The following is a 17,645-nucleotide window of genomic DNA, read 5'->3' as shown; positions in this document are numbered from 1 at the left end:
CCAGATCACCACAGACTGTGTACAGTTTCATTTAGATTCACTGATTCTGAGAACCTGTAATACATTTGGCCCTCCTAGCCCACCGTTGGACAACCCCGGATCGACCCGATGTGGGAGTTATCTGGCTTTCTGTGTTACTCCTGGTACCTTATGTGGCAACGCTCTGCAATGAGCCACCCAGAGCAGGCCTAATGGGCCTGGATAGCCAGAGCATCTTTTGCAGAACATGTTTATGCACCTGAGGCGAGAGGCTTTTTGTGGGATAATATGGAAGCGTAGACCAACCCCAGTCTGCCCTTTGAAATCATTCCATAAATGGAAAAGAAAAAACTCATGTTTTATAGAAATATATTTTTTAATATCTTCTCACTACAAACCAAAAGGTTTGGTCACAAGAGTATAGAACAATGTTTTCGACTTTATGTGTCCGCTTAAATATACAATTCAATGTACAGACCTTTTTATATACAATCATTTACATTTTTTCTGGAATGCCAAAAATGCATAAATAAATTTCATGACAAAAAAATCATCATAAAGGGTGAAAAACTACAACATGAGGCATTTTGGTCCACAAAAAAACTTTCTAAAAATAGAAATATTTATAGCAGCAATGCTTCTCAAGCATCTGAACTGGATGATCCAGAACCCATGTCGATTTCAGGAACCAAGTGATATGTTACAAATGTACAGTGTCTTCCAAATATGGAAGAGGAATACAATGCCCCAGTGGTAGCCTTCCAGCAAGTGTCAGTCACAATGATGCATAAAGCCACTTTTGTCCAACTGTGGAACCAACACCGCAGATGGACAACTATTCACACAGCAGACCCTTTTGAAATCTCAACCCACTCCAGCAGAAAGCTTAGGAGCCAAACATCTCATTTTAGGGTTCAAGGCACATTGCATACATTCTTTCAAAAAACTCGCCCATTCTTTTGCAAGATTTTAACCGCAGGACATGCGCCAATTTTTCTTTGGTCCTGGTGATGTCAGCACCTCTTTGGGAAAGAAATGTCCACGCGGAGCGTTGTGCTCAACACCAAATGCTTCCAGGAACATAAGTCAGGGTGGCGTTGAATTTAAGGCTGCAAGAGCTGCCATGGAGGATGTGCAAAATGTCATGCCGCAGGTGGTTTGTTGTATCCAGTCTTTAGAGGAAGGTGTCCATTGGTGGGGCGTATGAGAAACCTAGAAAGGCCTCGGCGGCTTCCTTGACGCTGGCCGTGATGAGTATGCTGTCAGCGGATTGGCCAATGGAGTTTGGGACTGGCTCTTCCGTGAACTCGGGGTCAAAGTGCTGCAAGTCATTGGGGCCGCTCTGCAGAACAAAACAATAGCAGGTAAATGATGCGGCCTGGGAGATCAGAGAGCATAAACAGCTACTATCAAGTGAACCCACAATTCACCCTGACCCCAGATGTTTTTGGACAGGGTTGAAGATAGCAGCAAGCCTTTATCTGCTCTAAAAACGCGTATTAGATGAGACGCTGCGACAAGCCCTCTTCAGTAATGACACAGCATATCATGGTGCTTTAGTAGGGTAAGCAAGCATTGGCAAAGCCAAAGTCTCACCTTTGGGACTTATTGGCTTTGTCAATGCCTTTTGGCGGTGCTTTATAGGGCCTGGTTTTTGCCACCTCACCACACATGTGACTGCTGCTCTACTGCCGATCATGTCATGCCACTGATGCGCGCATGATGGTGAGCATCAGTTGGATTGGCAAATTTTAAAAAAATAAACTCATAGTAAGCCCACAATAGGTCTACTGTAATCAAAAAAGTGTGTGTGTTATTTTCCCAAGTTGCACCTAAAAATGTAGTAAACTATTCTACTAAGCGCTTCGACGCCTCGTCAGGGGTAGTAAGTGCTATATAAATGCTGTTACAATACTGCTCCAATGCAGATTCCCTTGCCCACATCAAGTGTGGGACCATACATGTCTTCCCTGTAACAGGATGTTCTACCTTCAGCACCGCCCTCTTCTTGAATCTGTGCTCCCATTATAAAACATGCAGTGCCAGAAAAACACACAATTATCTTAAGCGAGTGTCCTTACCACATTAGGGTTGAAGGGGGGTGTAAGCTTCTTATTGTTGAGATCATCCCAGTTAATTGGGGTGAAGAAGATGTGGCCTTTAATCTCCGTCTGTTGGAAAGAACACATGACAGATGATCAGTCCACCCGGAAGGGACACGATTAACCTTGGAGATGCTATTTGCGCGCTCGTGATGCTTTAAGCTCCACTTACGAAGTCATTCTTGGCACCGATGCGCTTTGTCCTGTCCTTCTGCAGAAGGCCCTCCAAAAGGTGCCTGGCTGAGTTGGTTATGTTTGGTTTCAGCTGCAGTGGCTTGTTCAGAATGTTGTCGTACATCTCCGCTGTGTTCCTGCTATAAAATGGAGGCTGGCAGAAAAGAAAGAAACACACAAGTGTTAAACTACACGTATGTAAAACAAAGTTATGACAGGCTTTAAGAGAATAGATTGCCTAATTCTGTATAAATTAACCTCCTGAGCGTAGCATGCTCAAACCATTCGCAGCCTCGGTTATGCACCTAGTCTTGCTTGACAGGGATGCGGATGCACCGTTTGGTGTGTAGGCGGTAATTGTGTACATTGGCAGGGTCTAAAATCATTCGACACTGTTAATTGGGGTACGTGTGGATACTGGGCCATGCAGGAAATAATACTGCGCTGGACGAGATCTCCCACAACCTGCCATGGTCCTACTTTAAAGAACAACTATGGTGGAAAGCAGCATAGCTACTCATGACCAGTCTGACAACAGCCAGAACAGGTGGACTGTTCAACACATTAAAAGTTAACCCTCGCCAAGCGTGTATGGGCCATCTACCTCACAGCTGGGGCGAAAGACTTAAGCTGAAAGCTGTGCATGACATAAACACAGGGCAACGAACGGATTGAAGTCCTGAGGAAGCGCAACTTACCAGGCCATAAAGCATTTCATAGAGCACAGCTCCAAGGCACCACCAGTCGACTGTCCGATCATACGGTTGCTTGTGAAGAACTTCCGGGGCAAGGTACTGTTGAACAAGAAAGAAGATCACATGTTGTTAGCCAAGCCACTAGAAGTTGGCAAACTCATTCTCACAAAAAAAGAAACTCACAATTTTGCAAAACAAATAAAAATCCACTGTTTGCAATACGGCATCATGGTTCTTCAAGGACCACTACCAGCCTTGAGACATTTGAAGCGACGCCCTTGCAAAATCATTGTACGTGTTTACACAAGGGGTTAAACAAAGATCTAGACCAATGCCAGATTTAAAAAAGCCCGGGAATAAATAAAGGAACATAATATAGCTTCATATTAAGTAGCTATTCCTTTTGTGGAGGTCTTGAATGTCTGGCATGGCCGCAGCCCTCCATGTACTATGCTGGGCACCCCTAGAATATACCACTACAGTATGCCAAATGCAGAAATGTTGATATCACGGTGGACCTGCGACCTGCAGTCCACACATCTCTGCAACAGAGCAATAGACGAGTTTGCTATTCGACTGCTATTGCACCGTTGCCGGTGACCCTGTGATATCAATAAAGTGAAACACCATCTCTGCTTACCTCTGGTGTGCCGCAGAAGGTGGACGTTGTGCTGTTCTGTTCAATGTTTTCTTTGCACAGTCCAAAGTCAGTCAAGATGATGTGGCCCTGAGAGTCGAGCAGTATGTTCTCTGGCTTCAAGTCTCTAAAAGAATCAATGTAGGTCACCGTTATAAATTATTTGAAAGGTATCCGGTGGATATCCAACAGAAATGAGCATTTGTCAGTTATCTGAAAGTGCATGCAACCACGAGGGTCTTAAAAATTGAACTTTTTAGGTATAGGAGTTGAGAGTGCTGAGGGAGGGCAAATTGAGGAAAGGGGTTGCCTTTCAAACTTATTGTTAGGTGACATTGAAAAGGCAGCAAACAACATCACTGCACTAGGCCAGAGGCACACCTGCATGCTTAGAAAATACCTTTAGAACCTCTGAAAGGTAGGAGTCAAAAATTACACCTCTGGCAAAAGGCCATAACGTTTTAAAGAAGTATTAGTAGTGGAGACTTGAGCATTGCGGGGGGAAGTAGGTAGAAAGAACTACGGAAAATAAAGCCCTATGGGACAGCTTACAATTAATAAACAGGTAATTGCCGCTCACCTGTATACTATGTTCAGCGAGTGTAAATAGCCCAGTGCACTGGCAATTTCCGCAGCATAAAAACGAGCTCTTGGTTCCAGGAAGCATCGTTCCCTCTGGAGATGGTAAAACAGCTGCAGGAGAAAGAGCAGAGAGGGTTTTATTCACTGTGCCAAGTACAGATGAACAGTGCTAGAGTTAGGCCTAGACACCCAGCTGAGAGGAGGAGGGCTCGAGACAATACCCGGAAGTGGACTGGAGCCAGAAGCAAACAGAAACCTGGCAGGCTATGAAGGAACGGCACATTCCAGAAACCACCCACCTCAATGTTTGGATTTTAAATTTGGACAGGGCAACAGACAGGACAGGAAATTCAACGAGACAGGAAATAAAAGGGCACCCACCTCGCCACCGTTGATGTAGTCAAGCACAAAGTACAGCTTGTCTGCTGTCTGGAAGGAGTAGTGCAGGCCGACCAGGAACGGGTGTTTGACGTTCTTCAGCAGGACATTGCGCTCAGACATGATGTGCTTCTCCTGGAAAACAGAGGGCCGGAAGTGGAGGTTAGTTTAGATCAGAGGCTAAGAGAGCTTTCACAGAAGACATCTCACAACATGGTGGGAAGGGGCTTACCTCTTTCTTCTTCAGGATAGCCTTCTTCTGCAAGACTTTAACTGCGTAGAACTGCTCGTCGGATTTGTGCCTTGCTAGAAGAACCTTTAAAAAGAAGCACGAACTGCATTAGAAATAAGACACAAGCAATGCAGATATAACTGTGCTGGGTATAACTGCACACATTACAGACATATCACTGATAAAAAACGATGGCACGACGCCAATCATAACGTGCCACCCTATTCATCGGTTATTTTTATTTTCTTTCATACAACCTCCCATTCAAATCTTCTATGATAACTATTTTAAAGCTGTATACACAGGACATCATACGGGGTAAGGAACACCTACCTTTCCAAAACTGCCTTTTCCAATCACTTTCATGAAGTGGAAGTCAGTCGGCTTGGCGTGGGGATCCGAGGATGGCCCAAGGTTGATTTGCTGCGATGGACTAGGCTGGAGAAGAAGAAACACACCCGTAAATATACACGTCTTAATACATGCCTCAGTTTTTAATATGCAGATACAGTTTATGTGAATGGTTTGCTAGGAAAGCCTATATATAGTCTAATGTCTGGCCACTTTGTTCATGGACGTCTAGGGCTCAGACATGCAAACGAGCGTGACTTAAGAGGTCAAGAAGGCTAGACAGTTGGAATTAGACTAAATAGTTCGTGCTTCCATCCATTCCCCTGAAATGTAGCCTGATGGGGCGCAGAAGAGATCAGTTAGAAATGACACTTACTGGAGGTGACGGGTTGTCGTTCAACATTTCGGGCTCAGTGGGTTGGGAGATGTTCAGGATGGACTGTACGTCTGGGCTGCAAAAGAAAAACACACATTAGAATTGAAACTCGCGATCAGAAGAGCTACACAAGCATGCAGGAGCCTACAGGGCGCGCGAAAGGGGGCTAGATGGAGTTATTATAACAAACTGTAGTCTGCATTACCGCAGTGGGGCAACACACGGGGCTTACGCAGTGCACTGGCAAGAGATGCATGCAATGTGCATACAGGCCTTGGGGTAGCTCGCATCACAAGGGGTTTTGACACTTGATAAAGTAAATAACGGGCAGCCCTAGAAAAATCCCTGTGAAAGAGGACGCCACAACATTGGCCCACCTAAAAGTACCCTAAAATCACTATAGGGTAGAAAGGGACACCTCAAGGCGAAACACGCTCGAAAAATTAAAATACCCCGTGTCGGTCACCATTTCACCCACCTACTTAACATCTGTTGTTAATGTTTACATCTATTTACCATTTTATATTGCGAGTTATTGTTTAATACTAATAACTAAAGTTCGATTGAATAGAACAGTCACCTCAGAAAACTGAGATGAAACAAGCCCAGGAAGTACTTCAGCAACTCTAAGGCAAGATGGGTCTATCTACACCATAATGTCAAGATAACAAACATTTCGAAGATGTATAGGATATTAATGTATCGCGTATGGATATCTTCCAACCCTGGAAAGAACACTTTCAGGGGGGGTCTGTTACAATATGCCATCGAGGTGCCCAGGGAATTAAAACATTAGAAGCTGGTATAACTATTTAAAGTAGGCTTTATGGCAAGACCCATAGATGCCCTGAAGGTGGCACCGCTGGCGACTGGTGCACTTCACCCATCACAAGCAGAGTATGTCACCGATACGCCTGTGACCGATACTTTCCATCCAGCCTCGCAGACCTGTGGGTCTTGAAACACGAGCCCTCCCCGAACACCGCATGCAAGATGGTTTTAAAAATAAGTTGCCTTGGGACTACCTGGCATCTCGCGTTACCCACTCGCCCTGCAGCCCTGTGCTGATGCATAGTAGCGTAGCCAGTGTGTCATTTGGGCACTAATGCAATTCCCCTCCACTGCTGCTTGAATGATAAGATACAGAAATAAAATTGGGGCTCGGTGAACCCCCCGGGAATGGACTTTGGGCCCCGTCGCCACTGCACTAATGGAAGCTGCGCCGCTACTAATTTGCAGTACACACAATGGTAGGACTTACTGTTTGCAGGCGTATGAGTTGGTGGCGATCTTCTGAATGAAGTCGTTGAGTCCCATCCTTCGCTGTTTCATGAAAGCTGCAGGACAAAGGCGAAAAAAGAGAGAGGGTGTAAGCGAGGAGCCGCGATCCCAGGAAGTTCCAGTAGAATAGAAACACACAACGCCGACACAATTCGAATGAAATATAAAAGAAAAAGAACCAAGTATCAAATGCAAAAATAGGAAAAAAGTAACCCCGAAAATGAGCGAATATGAAAAAACATAAGCCCGGTAATTTTTTAACAGATGCATCCAGAAATCGAGCATAACGAGAATGTGCAGAAGGGTCCCATAGGTCTCTCCGCGCTAAGAATCCAGTATTACATCAGTGAAGAGCAATCCGTGCTGGTTGAAGGCACTCACCGATGAGGATGGCCACCATACCCCGCATCTTGGAGTAGGTGAGGGCGGGGGGCTGTGCTGCAGAGGGCACAGAGGCAGTCGTAATGGTCATGGTCGGTTTACAGAGAAGATGAGCTGGCTGTGCGTGTGGATGATCCGGAGGATGCCCAGGCGCCGCCTGAAGAGTGGCGCAGAGCTCGGTAGAGAGATGCAGTTGTCTGACGAGAGACGGCCGAGCGCCTCTTTTATCAGCTGCTCGGGGCAGGGGCGGGACCACGACTGTCGGTGGGCGGGTCCACGCCTACGAAAAGCAGACATGGGCGGGGGAGCCCGGAACCGCTTCTGGTCGGCTGCCTGGCGCCTGGCCACCGGTCCCGCCCGTTGATTGTGACGTCGAATGGCGGGGGCGGACGGAAAAGCCCGGCGCCTCTCGTCTAGTTCCTGATAGAACTGCGGGACAGGCGAGGCGGAAGAAGCGGGCGCCTCCTGTCACCTGGGACTGCGCGAGCCTCGGAACCCGGTCGCCAGGCGCCTCCGCTCTAACGTGTCTCGCGCACCTGGTGCAGCGCGAGGCCAGTGCGTGCAGCTGTTCTGCAAATCAATGTTCGCGAGGGCATCTTCCCTCATGGTGCAACTTTCACTAATTCCCGTACTCTCAAAGCAGTGCCTGCAGGCCAAACGGACTGTTTGAGAAGGGCACTAGCTTCTCTCTGTAAGCTTAGTACCTTTTTTTGTATTTAAACACTTGTGCTTCCATAGCGTGTAAGTACAGTGCTAATATTAGCCAACACGTCGGTACTCCATTTTCGTCCTTGAAAAGATTATGGCCGAATCAGCCCTGTATAGAGGTGGACATGGAGAATACGCAATGAGATCTAGGGCGGACGTTTAACTTGCAGAACTAAAAAGGGCACACTCTTCCCAAATATTGGCAAATTATTTTGCAGATTGAGAAGCTTTTTTATTAACACTTGCAGGGGACGGTGAAAGCATAGAATGCATCTTAGACTTGGAGATACAGCTCGTGCACAGGTAGCCCGCAAATGTGCACATACCGTCCACGCTGATGTACTGGCCGTTATTCAGAGGACAGTATGACCGGGCGTACTGTCTTCTGAAGGCTCGTTTACTTGGACAGACCCTGTATTGTCACTTGAATGCATTTAGTGTACGCCCTCTTGTCCGTTTTAGGCGGCGTTCCTCCTATACCTGATACATTCTATACATGGACCTGTGTTGCATGGGCACATTTACACGTTCCAGCGGGTACGCACAACACCTCACGTGTGGGTAAAATGAGGTCCTATGGCTCCAAGAGCCAGATTGAGATGAAGGTGCGCTTTAAAAACATGTTTCGTGGTATGTATATTATATAGATACAACGGAAGTTCGCCCTGTTTTTAACCTAGGGTACTTGTTTACTTGTTCTGCACGCGTTCTGGGGCATAGCGTTGGATAGTGCAGCAGGTGCAGCGGCACCAAGGCACAGAGATATGAGATACTGTACCCCAAATAATGGCTGGCTTTTGATATCTGAAGGGGGGGCATCTTCCATGCTTGCATTGAGGCAAGTGTCACCCTTCCAATCCCACTGCTGCGGAGCACCTTTAGAGGCACAGGTGAGTATACAGAAAGCACATATGTTCTCCCCTAGGGCGCCCCCTCTGTGCTGCAGCGTCTTGGGGCCACTGCTTTCTCCAAGCCCCGATAACAGAATCTGCCGCCCCTTGGAGGGAGCGGACTGTGACAGACTCGGCTGCCTCGCTCCCGCCTCTCACAGCAGAGCACTGCCCCGGAGGCCCTTGTACGCCTCCCTACCTAGGAGGACTGGATGTCGGCGGTGCGCCCAGACCGAGTCTGCTGCGGCTGGGGGAGGAAGTGTCCATGGGGATAGTAGCACAATGTCCCTCTATCCCCAGCCTGGGGAAACGTACAAGATCACTCGAGCGATAATCTTACGGGAAAACGGACTGTCCTAAACCTAGCCGGGGGCTTAGGTACCATTGCCGCAGCGGGTGTAGTGGCACCGGGGCCCACTGAACCATGACCCTGCTGTATTTTGCTGCCCCCAAAAGCAGTCAGAGGGGCAATTTTCCTTGCTTGAGCCATGGTCTGAGGGATCCTTTCTACGCTACAGAACTCAGTCACATAGATCCATGGCATGCACTCTGTCATCAGCATGGTCACAGTTCGGTGACACCACGCCTCGCACAAAGTTACACGAAGGAACATCAGCTCCCAGTTCTCAGTACTATGTCTGCTTTCGAGGACATACCAAAGGCATAACACAAAGCAATCACGGGAAACTCAAAGAAATGCAACCGACCACAGTAAACAGGTCACACTCCATCACATTGGCAACACATAAAGGAGACCGAAATACAACATACACCTAAAAAAAAAAAACAGTCTGTGACACAATATTCAGGGTTCAGTGGGGCCCGCTGCCACTGCACCTGCTGCACCCATTAAAGCTACGCTCTCGGGTAAAATTTCAGAACTGATTGGTGCGACACATAACAAAAGTGCCTTGGCAGTTCTGAAAGGTGGTGATGATGAGGCGAGTGGCTTCTAGTCCCTCGCTCCTAGCTCGGCGCCGCGTGAGTCTGTTTACCTCACTGTGCAGAGGGCGTGGCTGCCTCAGCACCAGAGGGTGCGGGCTCATGCAACACAGGCGAGAACATCGTGAGCTTGGCGCAGCTTGGGCGCCTCCTATTGCACAGAGTGTTCATTAAACAAGGGTGCTTAAACAACAAACAATTCTGGTGGCAAATGCTGGAGCGGGAAGGAGTGAGATCCGATACATTTCACAAGAAGATGTGAGGTACTGCGATGACCTGCGAAGCAATAGATCATACTGTACCGCAATGTTCCTAAATGGGACTCACAGCAAACAAGCTCTTTGGCTTTTAAAAGACAACATACAGTATTTCAGTCTTCCTGACAGAATACCACACGAATGCGTGCTTAAATAACACAGCTGGCGAGGTAAGCAGTGAGACGCGAACATTAATTAGGGAAGCTCGGGATGCATCCTCAAGCAAGAGCTATGGCGTTGGGGTTGTTGTTTGGCTGCCACCTGGAGGGTCCTATGTCACTCTCGTCGAAAAAAATAAAGAAAAACAGGTGTCCCCCCCCCCCACCGTCTGGGAACGCCCTCTAATTACCTTCCTGTAAAGTCTCTGCAGGGATCCCAGCTTCAGCCGGCTGGTTTGAAAGCCTGGGGTGGGAAGGAAGTCAGACTCGGTGTTGATGGGCGGGGAGCTCGGGATGGGACAGAGGAGGGCGGCGCCGCCCATGGGCCGCCAGCACCTCTCAGAGCATCCCTGCTCCGCGCATTTACATCCCACTTCCTGCCCTCGTTTATTGTGAGGGGGGGGGGGGGAGATGGACGATCCTCATCGGTATGCCAATGGCACGTGAAAGGGGGAGGGGACGGCTCTGTATAGAAATATTACTTCACCCCAAACACATACACACATCACTACCACCACTTCATGTTCACATTGCACACTACCCGCATCAGATAACAATACAGTGGTCCTTCAAAAATAGCTCCTTTCTACATAAAAAAAAGTAAATACAAGTAAATGGTTTGTTCTTTTTTTGTTCGCTTTTCTTAAACAAGAATTTTTATGCATTATTCAGTAGGCATGCACTTTCTTCCATAACACCCAAACCTCGCGGCCAAGAGAAACTTGGCAACGTAAGGAAAAGAACAAAGATTTTTCAAAGCGAATTTCCTTGGGACACGGGCTTTTCTGGGTCCGGAGTGGCTGTCGAAATAATACTTTTTTCTTGTATCTGAAAATAATAGAAGTATCTGCTTGCAGAAAAAGAAAGCCTCGAGGCGAACGATCGCCCCTCCTCCCCCACTTCTCAATGTTGTGATGGGAAAACGTGGCACTGCCCCTCCGACACCTTGTCTCCCCCTCCCCCTCCTGGGGTTCCGGGCATCAAAGTGCGAGCTAGGGGAGCCAGTTTAAACAGGGTCTCTAGGAGGGGAGGTAACCCACCATCGAACTGGCTGGATCTGGACACTCAAAACTAATCGCAGACTTTCCGCAAAATCAATATTGAAGGGGAGGGGGAGAGGGGGCTTCGCCATTGTATTGAACTCCATAAAGCTTAACTCTCGCTGGTCAGAACCGCTAATAATCCTTTCCTAAACAAACCAATCTCTCGGAATAAGTGACTGCCACAGACTGACCAGTACGATGCAGTTTAAGCCGAAACCAGCCCCCCTTTGACGAGAAAAACAAGTTTTTCTCCCTGTGGCCTCCATTTTGACTGGCTGGTCCCCCTCCAACATGGAGACACAACTTCCCACATTCTCTCAAACATCACTAGCAGAACACCAGAAACCAACCTTTCAGAGTAGACTTTTGCTCGTTGGTCCTCATCCTTCCTGTGCTGGTGGGTGTTTTTTTTCAAGAAAACTAGACCAAAAAGAAAGAATAAGAATGCGTTGTTTTATTAAGTCCGGCTGTAACCAAAGCACCTCTCCGACCCGTGGGATAGGAAAGAGCCCTGCCCGCGGCTGCAGTCAAGTTTATGAAGCTCAATTAAGGTTAATTTACATGCAGATGATAAGGTAACAGCGAAAGATTGGCTCGCCTTCCCTGCCCATAGCCTCCCGGTGCCAACGCAGCTTATACAACCAGGAGGGCAGCTATGCGCCCTCGAGGTCAAGCGATGCTCATAAAGAATGATGACGCGCTTTTTCCGACAGCAGCGATTGAAAAGTAAAAGAAGCAAACTAAAAAATAACAGTGCCAACTTTTTGTTTAAGGCGACTCCCACCCCCTTAAAAAAGAGACACAAACTTACAGTGAGGGTGGGCGGCTAAGACAGAAGAGGAGGTGAGATAGCAGGTCCTAGAAGCAGACAGATGAACACTCGTCGTGGCGCCTGCTCCCCCAGTTTCTCTTGCAAGCTTGTCATTTGCACTGAAGGCACAATGGCTTTTTTCCTCTCCCGGACGGATGCAAGAGGGTGGAGCAGGCGCCCCCTGTGCCGTGCAATTCTGGCAGCTAGTACTGACTGCTTCCCGACAGGAAAAAGACAGATATTTTTACATTTCACTTGTAAGCCCTCCTCCCCGCTTTTTTTTTCAACTCTTCGTTTGATATTTTTTCATTTTTCCAGTTTGCTCGAAGAGCTCAGACTTCGTGTATTTTTTTCAGAACTACATCGAGACCGCTTTCAGCCACAGGGGGCGCTCGCGCCTTTTCCCTGATACTTGCAGAAAATTGTACTTGCTAATAACTGTTCGAAGCCTGTTTGTTTTGCGCGGTAATGAGGCCCTGTATCTCCCCCGAAACAGCCAAAGAGGAAGGTGCTTACTACGGGAGACAACTGAAGACTCTTTTAAGTCAATCGAGGCCATATATTGGTTAACTTAGTCGCAATAAGGATTTAATAACAGGAATGCTCCCTGATTGAACAACCATTGCCACAGATCTCACTTATGCCATGACGTGTTCTCAAAATGGCGACGAAATAAATAAAAGTATTGGGAACAAAAAAAGATTTGTCACTACGCTGGGTTCTGCAATTGATCGCAAACAACCCTGCTCCTTGCCCCAGTCTTTATTTTTGTGGGGGGGTCACAAGTCGTAGTCATGATCTCTCAGAAGAAAGTCCTGTGGATACAGGTCATCCATATAGGCAGTGCACCATGAAGTGGGTGACTTTCCCAGCATGCTCCTGTTTTTATTGTTTTGTCTCCTTCATGGCTTCGGACTCCAATCCCGCCCAACCCGTGCTTGTTGGTACAGTTGAGTGTGCTGTGGAGAAGTGTAGCTCACTGGTTAGAGGAGGCATACCCTGAAGCAGAGGTCAGACCCGGGACCAGGGTTCGATTCCCGACGCGGCAGGGTCTGGAGCCCAATTGTCCACAGACCTGATAATTCTCGCTTCGGTGCCTACTCTAAGCACGAGTTCACACTATGCAGCTCTGGGCAACAAGCTTGCTTAATCTCCACAATGGCCCCCCGCGGCGGGATGCCTGGCTTTCACCTTGGGGATGCCCAGTACGGGTTATCTCACAGGGAAAAACCAGGACGGGTTCCCAATGCAAGCGCCGAGATGCCCAAGGGTAATTTGAGCGCTATAAAAGACCGCACATACATAGCTTCAGGATGGGGGAGTGGGTGGTTTTGATGCTGCCATGGATCAGGCAGTTATGGGGTCATCCCTGGCCCAAGAGCCTCGGGGGGTGCTGTAGATTGCCCCCCCACGTTACTAATGTTTCCGCCGTTCCCGGGAAGCCATTCCTCAATGGCAGTGGTAGCATTTGTGGCACATTCTGGGCACTGGCCATCTCCTGTCCCTTTCCCCTTGTCAACTTGATCTGAGGTTGGGTCAAATCTCTCCTCCTTCTGGGTGGTGGTTCTCCCCAACTTTATCGATCTTATGTCTCAATGGCAGCGGCTGCCTCGGGCGAGGTCCAACGGGTCCTTGGCTTCTTTAATGGTATGGCGCTCTAATACTCCTATCTTTGGTGATCCTGAAAATGTCAATTCGAGCCGCGTGGGCTAGCCTAGGTCTTCATTTTTGAGAGAGCTTGAGCTCCTTTGCCCTGGAGGTGGTGAGCATCTTGTTTCTTTGCCTACGGTACTCCAACAGTGGTGTGGCATTGGTTTGGTACGTTCAGGACCTGCTTTTGATAGCCGTAATTACTGAATGTGTATAATGAAACTCATGTTAATTGAGTTGCTCGAAGGGGTCCAACCAAATCCATCTAAGTGGTAGCTTTGTGAGGGTTATTTCCACTGGTAAATTCTTTCCTACTTAATGATTAGGCTGGCCTGATGGAGTCTACCCACCCATGCTATGGCTTATCATCACATGCAGTTCCACTAGTTCGCTGTGTTGGAATTCGTATTCTACAGCAGGCTCCATTTGGACTGTCATCTGCTCACTGGGTCTTGTGAATCATGGGATCCACGGACTTGGCTTCATTTAGCGGGCATGGCTCTGGTTCCATGCTTTGTTGATTGGTGTCTTATGGGTCTTGTGCTCTGAACGAGGGAATGGACTGAAGCAACTGTGCAGTTGATTAGCTGAGTGTGGGGGGCGTCTCTTCTCAAGCAGTTGCATCCTCTCAAAGCTACACATTCTAGGGTCTCAGATCAGGTCAGGCCTGGGTTAGGTTTTCACTGCGTCGACAGGGTGTCAAGCGTTTGCAAGCTACTGGGGTGATTTTGGCAGTTCTAGGTGGCACCAGTGGGAGCTTAGTTGCAGGGCCTTATTGATGATTAGTGGTGTTGCAGCGTAAGCGTGGTAACATTTTTTTATTTTACACTTACTCTCATTTACTACTCTAACCGTACTGGGCCATTTTTAGGTCTCGCCTGACCCAGCGCATGCGCTGGTCTGGCGAGACTTATTGAGAGGGCTCCAAAAAGTGCTACCAGGCCAGCCTAGAGCTACAGTGCATGTGCGCGGGCGCGCGCGCCGCGCTTTACCGCGATTACTTTCACTTTCGCGGCCGCACAGCCGCTTTGATGTTTAATTGCGATCACTTTCGGGGCCGCACGGCCGCTTTGCATAGCCAATAGGTCTCGCTTTTGGGACCTTATAAGTATTTAGTTATGCAACTGTTGTATGGCTAAACAATTATAAGGTCCCAAAGGCGAGGCCTATTGGCTATGCCAATGCTTGTTATGAATATCCAGTGTGCAGCACTTCCATTCAACACAGAGGCAATGATCATCTGATGAATCTTTCTCCACCGATAGGCAGGGTGGAAATTAGAGTAACCAAACTCGGTACCCTCACATCAGCACCAGCCTCCCGGTTGCTGGGGAGACTACAGCTCCCACCATTCCTGGCCAGAGGAGAGGCCACAACGTCTTGTTCAGGCGCCGGAGTGCCTTAAATCTGCGAGAGGTGTCCCGCAGCGTGAAACCCTCACACTAGAACCAGCCCCAGCCCCAGCCTCCTGTTTCCTGGAGAGACCACAGCTCCCATCATTCTCTGCCAGAGGAGGTGCCGCAACGTCTTTTTCAGGCACCCTTAAATCTATGAGAGGTGTTCCGCAGTGCGGCCCCTCGCACCAGCCTCAGCCTCCAGGTTCCTGGGGAGAGTACAGCTCTCATCATTTCTGGCAGAGGAGGGGCCGCAACGTCTTGTTCAGGTGCCGGATTGCCTTAAATCTACAAGACGTGTCACGCAGAACGGGAACCTCGTACCAGAACCAGCCTCAGCCTCCCGGTTACTGGGTACACCACAGCTCCCATCATTCTCGGCCAGAGGAGAGGCCCCAACGTCTGGTTCAGGCACCAGAGTGCCTGTAATCTATGAGAGGTGTCCCCCAGCGTGGGACCCTCGCACCAGCCACAGCCTCCTAGTTCCTGGTGAGACTACAGCTCCCATCATTCCTGGCCAGTGGAGGGGCTGCAACGTCTTGTTCAGGTGCCAGAGCGCCTTAAATCTACGAGCGGTGTCCCGCAGCGTGGGTCATGCGCCGGTCACGCCCGGGCGAATACCTGGCCGGACATAGCCCAGCATAGGCTGGGCCACACCTCTTAGTCCTGTGACCCGGATGATAGGAAGTGGATATTCATCTAAAGATACTGTGTGCTGTGTTTGTTTAGTTTGCCTTTACATTTTGAGATTCTTCTTTCTCTCCCCTTCCAGTAGACTAGTTGCTTATATCAACATGGGAAAAAGGAAGGGTACCTCTGGAGTCCCTAGTGTCCCTCCATTGCGTACACACTCCACTATCGATCATTTTCTGATGCGGATGGTGGCTATTGTACCCAATGAAATAAGATTGGCACAGCGTTGTCTATCACTTACAACTGAGGAATTTGTTCCACCTCTACCCTCCTCCCAGGATAACTGTTATGCTTCTGCAGGGACCCCCGAGGCTTCTTTCCTAGGGTCCTTTAGTTCTCCTATGCCAAATTTACCAGCTGGATCACTTACTGATGTTTGCCTTGAAGTTAAAGGACTAACCTATAGTGAAATGATGGGCGGGGTGGGGGGAGAAGTCTAGGTCCAGTTTAAGTAAAAGTAAACAAACTCAATCATATTTGTTTGCCTGGTCCTGATTTAGATTTTGACCTAGATGTTGGGCCAACATCCAAACGCTGGAAGAAAACCTCAAAACCCTTGAAACCTAAGCCATTTGTACCTAAGGGTACAACTGTGACCCGTAAGAGGACTGGTATTGAGTCTGTGCCCGTGTCTACACCAGCCATACCAGATGAATCCTGAGAATACTTGAGTAAATATCCAAGTGAATTGTTGGACGTCAAATTGCATCCTGTTGTAGATCGCCTTGCATCCATTGAGGCCCAATTGGGAACGTTGGATGGCAGTAAAACTTCTACTCGCCCCCAGGAAGCTCAGTGCTCTTCCACTGGTCCTTTATTTAATTCCGTTCCGTCAATTATATTGACACAGGTGCCTAATTCTGGGGGTGGAGGGGCCGCCAGCAATCAAGTCTTGACCACTATTACTGGATTAGAAATGAATAGGGCTCCACAGAGTGATGAGGAGCAAGCCATTCCAGTTAAGCGAGTTGCCAAGCAGGTGGAAAGGAGACACCCCAGTTTGGTTCCTCTCTCAGTGATTGACCTTCCTCCCGCCTCATCTCCTTGTGTAGATGTTCTAGCTAATGCTCCTAGCCACCCTGCCGATATTTAGGAATCCATGAGGGGCCTTATGAACAAAGTTATACATTGGCTGAGCATTATTGTGTGTGGTTATTGGGATCATTCAAAGAGATTCTTTTTGCAAGACGTGTGGGGGCATTGGTGGTATGGGCAAGCATTTCAATGGAGAAAAAATAGTTATATATTTTCATAATCCCATGGTTGTAAATGAAATATTGGGTCTTGCAAGGACTCAAATGGTTAAAGCTAGCACTGTGAACATTTTGCCATTAGTTTTTTTTTATAGGCATTTGGCAACCCCCATTATCTGGCCTGGTGGGTTAGTGGCACCCTGCCCAAAACTTCTTAGATCCCCCTCTCACTAGTTAGGACTCCTGCAAAATAGATATGCTGTGCTTGCAGGGCTGGAAGATAACGATTGGCAGTATAGCAAGGAGTGTGACTGTGCTTGAACCCTGGTGAATGGAGGTACCACTAGCATAGAGACCCCAGGGGCGCACTTGAATACCCTCCGCCTGTCAGTAAGTCCCAGTAATCTGGACGGGAATTTAGCTTTTGACAATCTTTTGAAGCCCCAGGAAGGGATAGAAGTGGGTGTACCTGTTGTTGTAGGTGCTGAGTGTTGCCCACGTATCAACTTTTTAAGCTGGGCCTCAAAAGTTTCAATAAAAGGCTGTCAATCCCTCATTTTAGATTATGACATTGTTTTTATGCAGGAAATGTGGGAAGTGAACGAGGTGGCATTTAATGGTTTTAGCCTGCCAGCCGTACCGTTGCCAGCTGGGCATGCCAAAGGGGGGTTGTCAGCCTGGTTAACAGGCTGGTCAATCTCAGCCATTTCTTCAGACCAGGGGGAGGGCCAGGCATTT

General features: G+C 48.2%; 1 protein-coding gene across 3 annotated transcripts; it reads right to left on the bottom strand.

Annotated features, from left to right (window-relative positions):
• Nucleotides 1–336: 336 nt before the first annotated feature.
• Nucleotides 337–12,188, bottom strand: SGK1 (serum/glucocorticoid regulated kinase 1). 3 transcript variants are annotated; one of them, XM_085611618.1, is made up of 13 exons: nt 11,978–12,188; nt 11,517–11,586; nt 6,768–6,843; nt 5,507–5,582; nt 5,113–5,217; nt 4,780–4,863; nt 4,551–4,682; nt 4,168–4,280; nt 3,591–3,714; nt 2,954–3,049; nt 2,254–2,409; nt 2,061–2,150; nt 337–1,321 (listed from the first exon to the last, which is right to left on the bottom strand). In XM_085611618.1, exons 2-13 carry the CDS (start codon nt 11,548–11,550, stop codon nt 1,154–1,156), a joined length of 1,254 nt encoding a protein of 417 aa, XP_085467744.1. In that variant the 5' UTR covers nt 11,551–11,586; nt 11,978–12,188; the 3' UTR covers nt 337–1,153. The 3 variants fall into 3 exon arrangements, with proteins under 3 accessions (XP_085467744.1, XP_085467743.1, XP_085467742.1); XM_085611617.1 differs by lacking the exon at nt 11,978–12,188 and having other exon boundaries at nt 11,517–11,903; XM_085611616.1 differs by lacking the exons at nt 11,517–11,586; nt 11,978–12,188 and adding an exon at nt 7,169–7,375.
• Between the last annotated feature and the right edge of the window lie 5,457 nt (nt 12,189–17,645).

The sequence above is a fragment of the Triturus cristatus genome, chromosome 6, assembly GCF_964204655.1.
Source record: "Triturus cristatus chromosome 6, aTriCri1.1, whole genome shotgun sequence".
In the NCBI taxonomy this organism is placed as follows: domain Eukaryota; kingdom Metazoa; phylum Chordata; class Amphibia; order Caudata; family Salamandridae; genus Triturus; species Triturus cristatus.
Note: the sequence above shows the minus strand (reverse complement) of the source record. Positions and strands in the feature narration are given on the sequence as shown.

Coding starts and splice junctions, on each gene's coding strand:
- SGK1 (XM_085611616.1), bottom strand. CDS start 7,259: ATGACCATTACGACTGCCTCTGTGCCCTCTGCAGCACAGCCCCCCGCC. Junction 3,715..4,167: donor TCGCTGAACATAGTATACAG/GTGAGCGGCAAT, acceptor TGATTCTTTTAG/AGACTTGAAGCCAGAGAACA. Junction 1,322..2,060: donor CCCCCTTCAACCCTAATGTG/GTAAGGACACTC, acceptor TTTGTTCTGCAG/AGCGGCCCCAATGACTTGCA.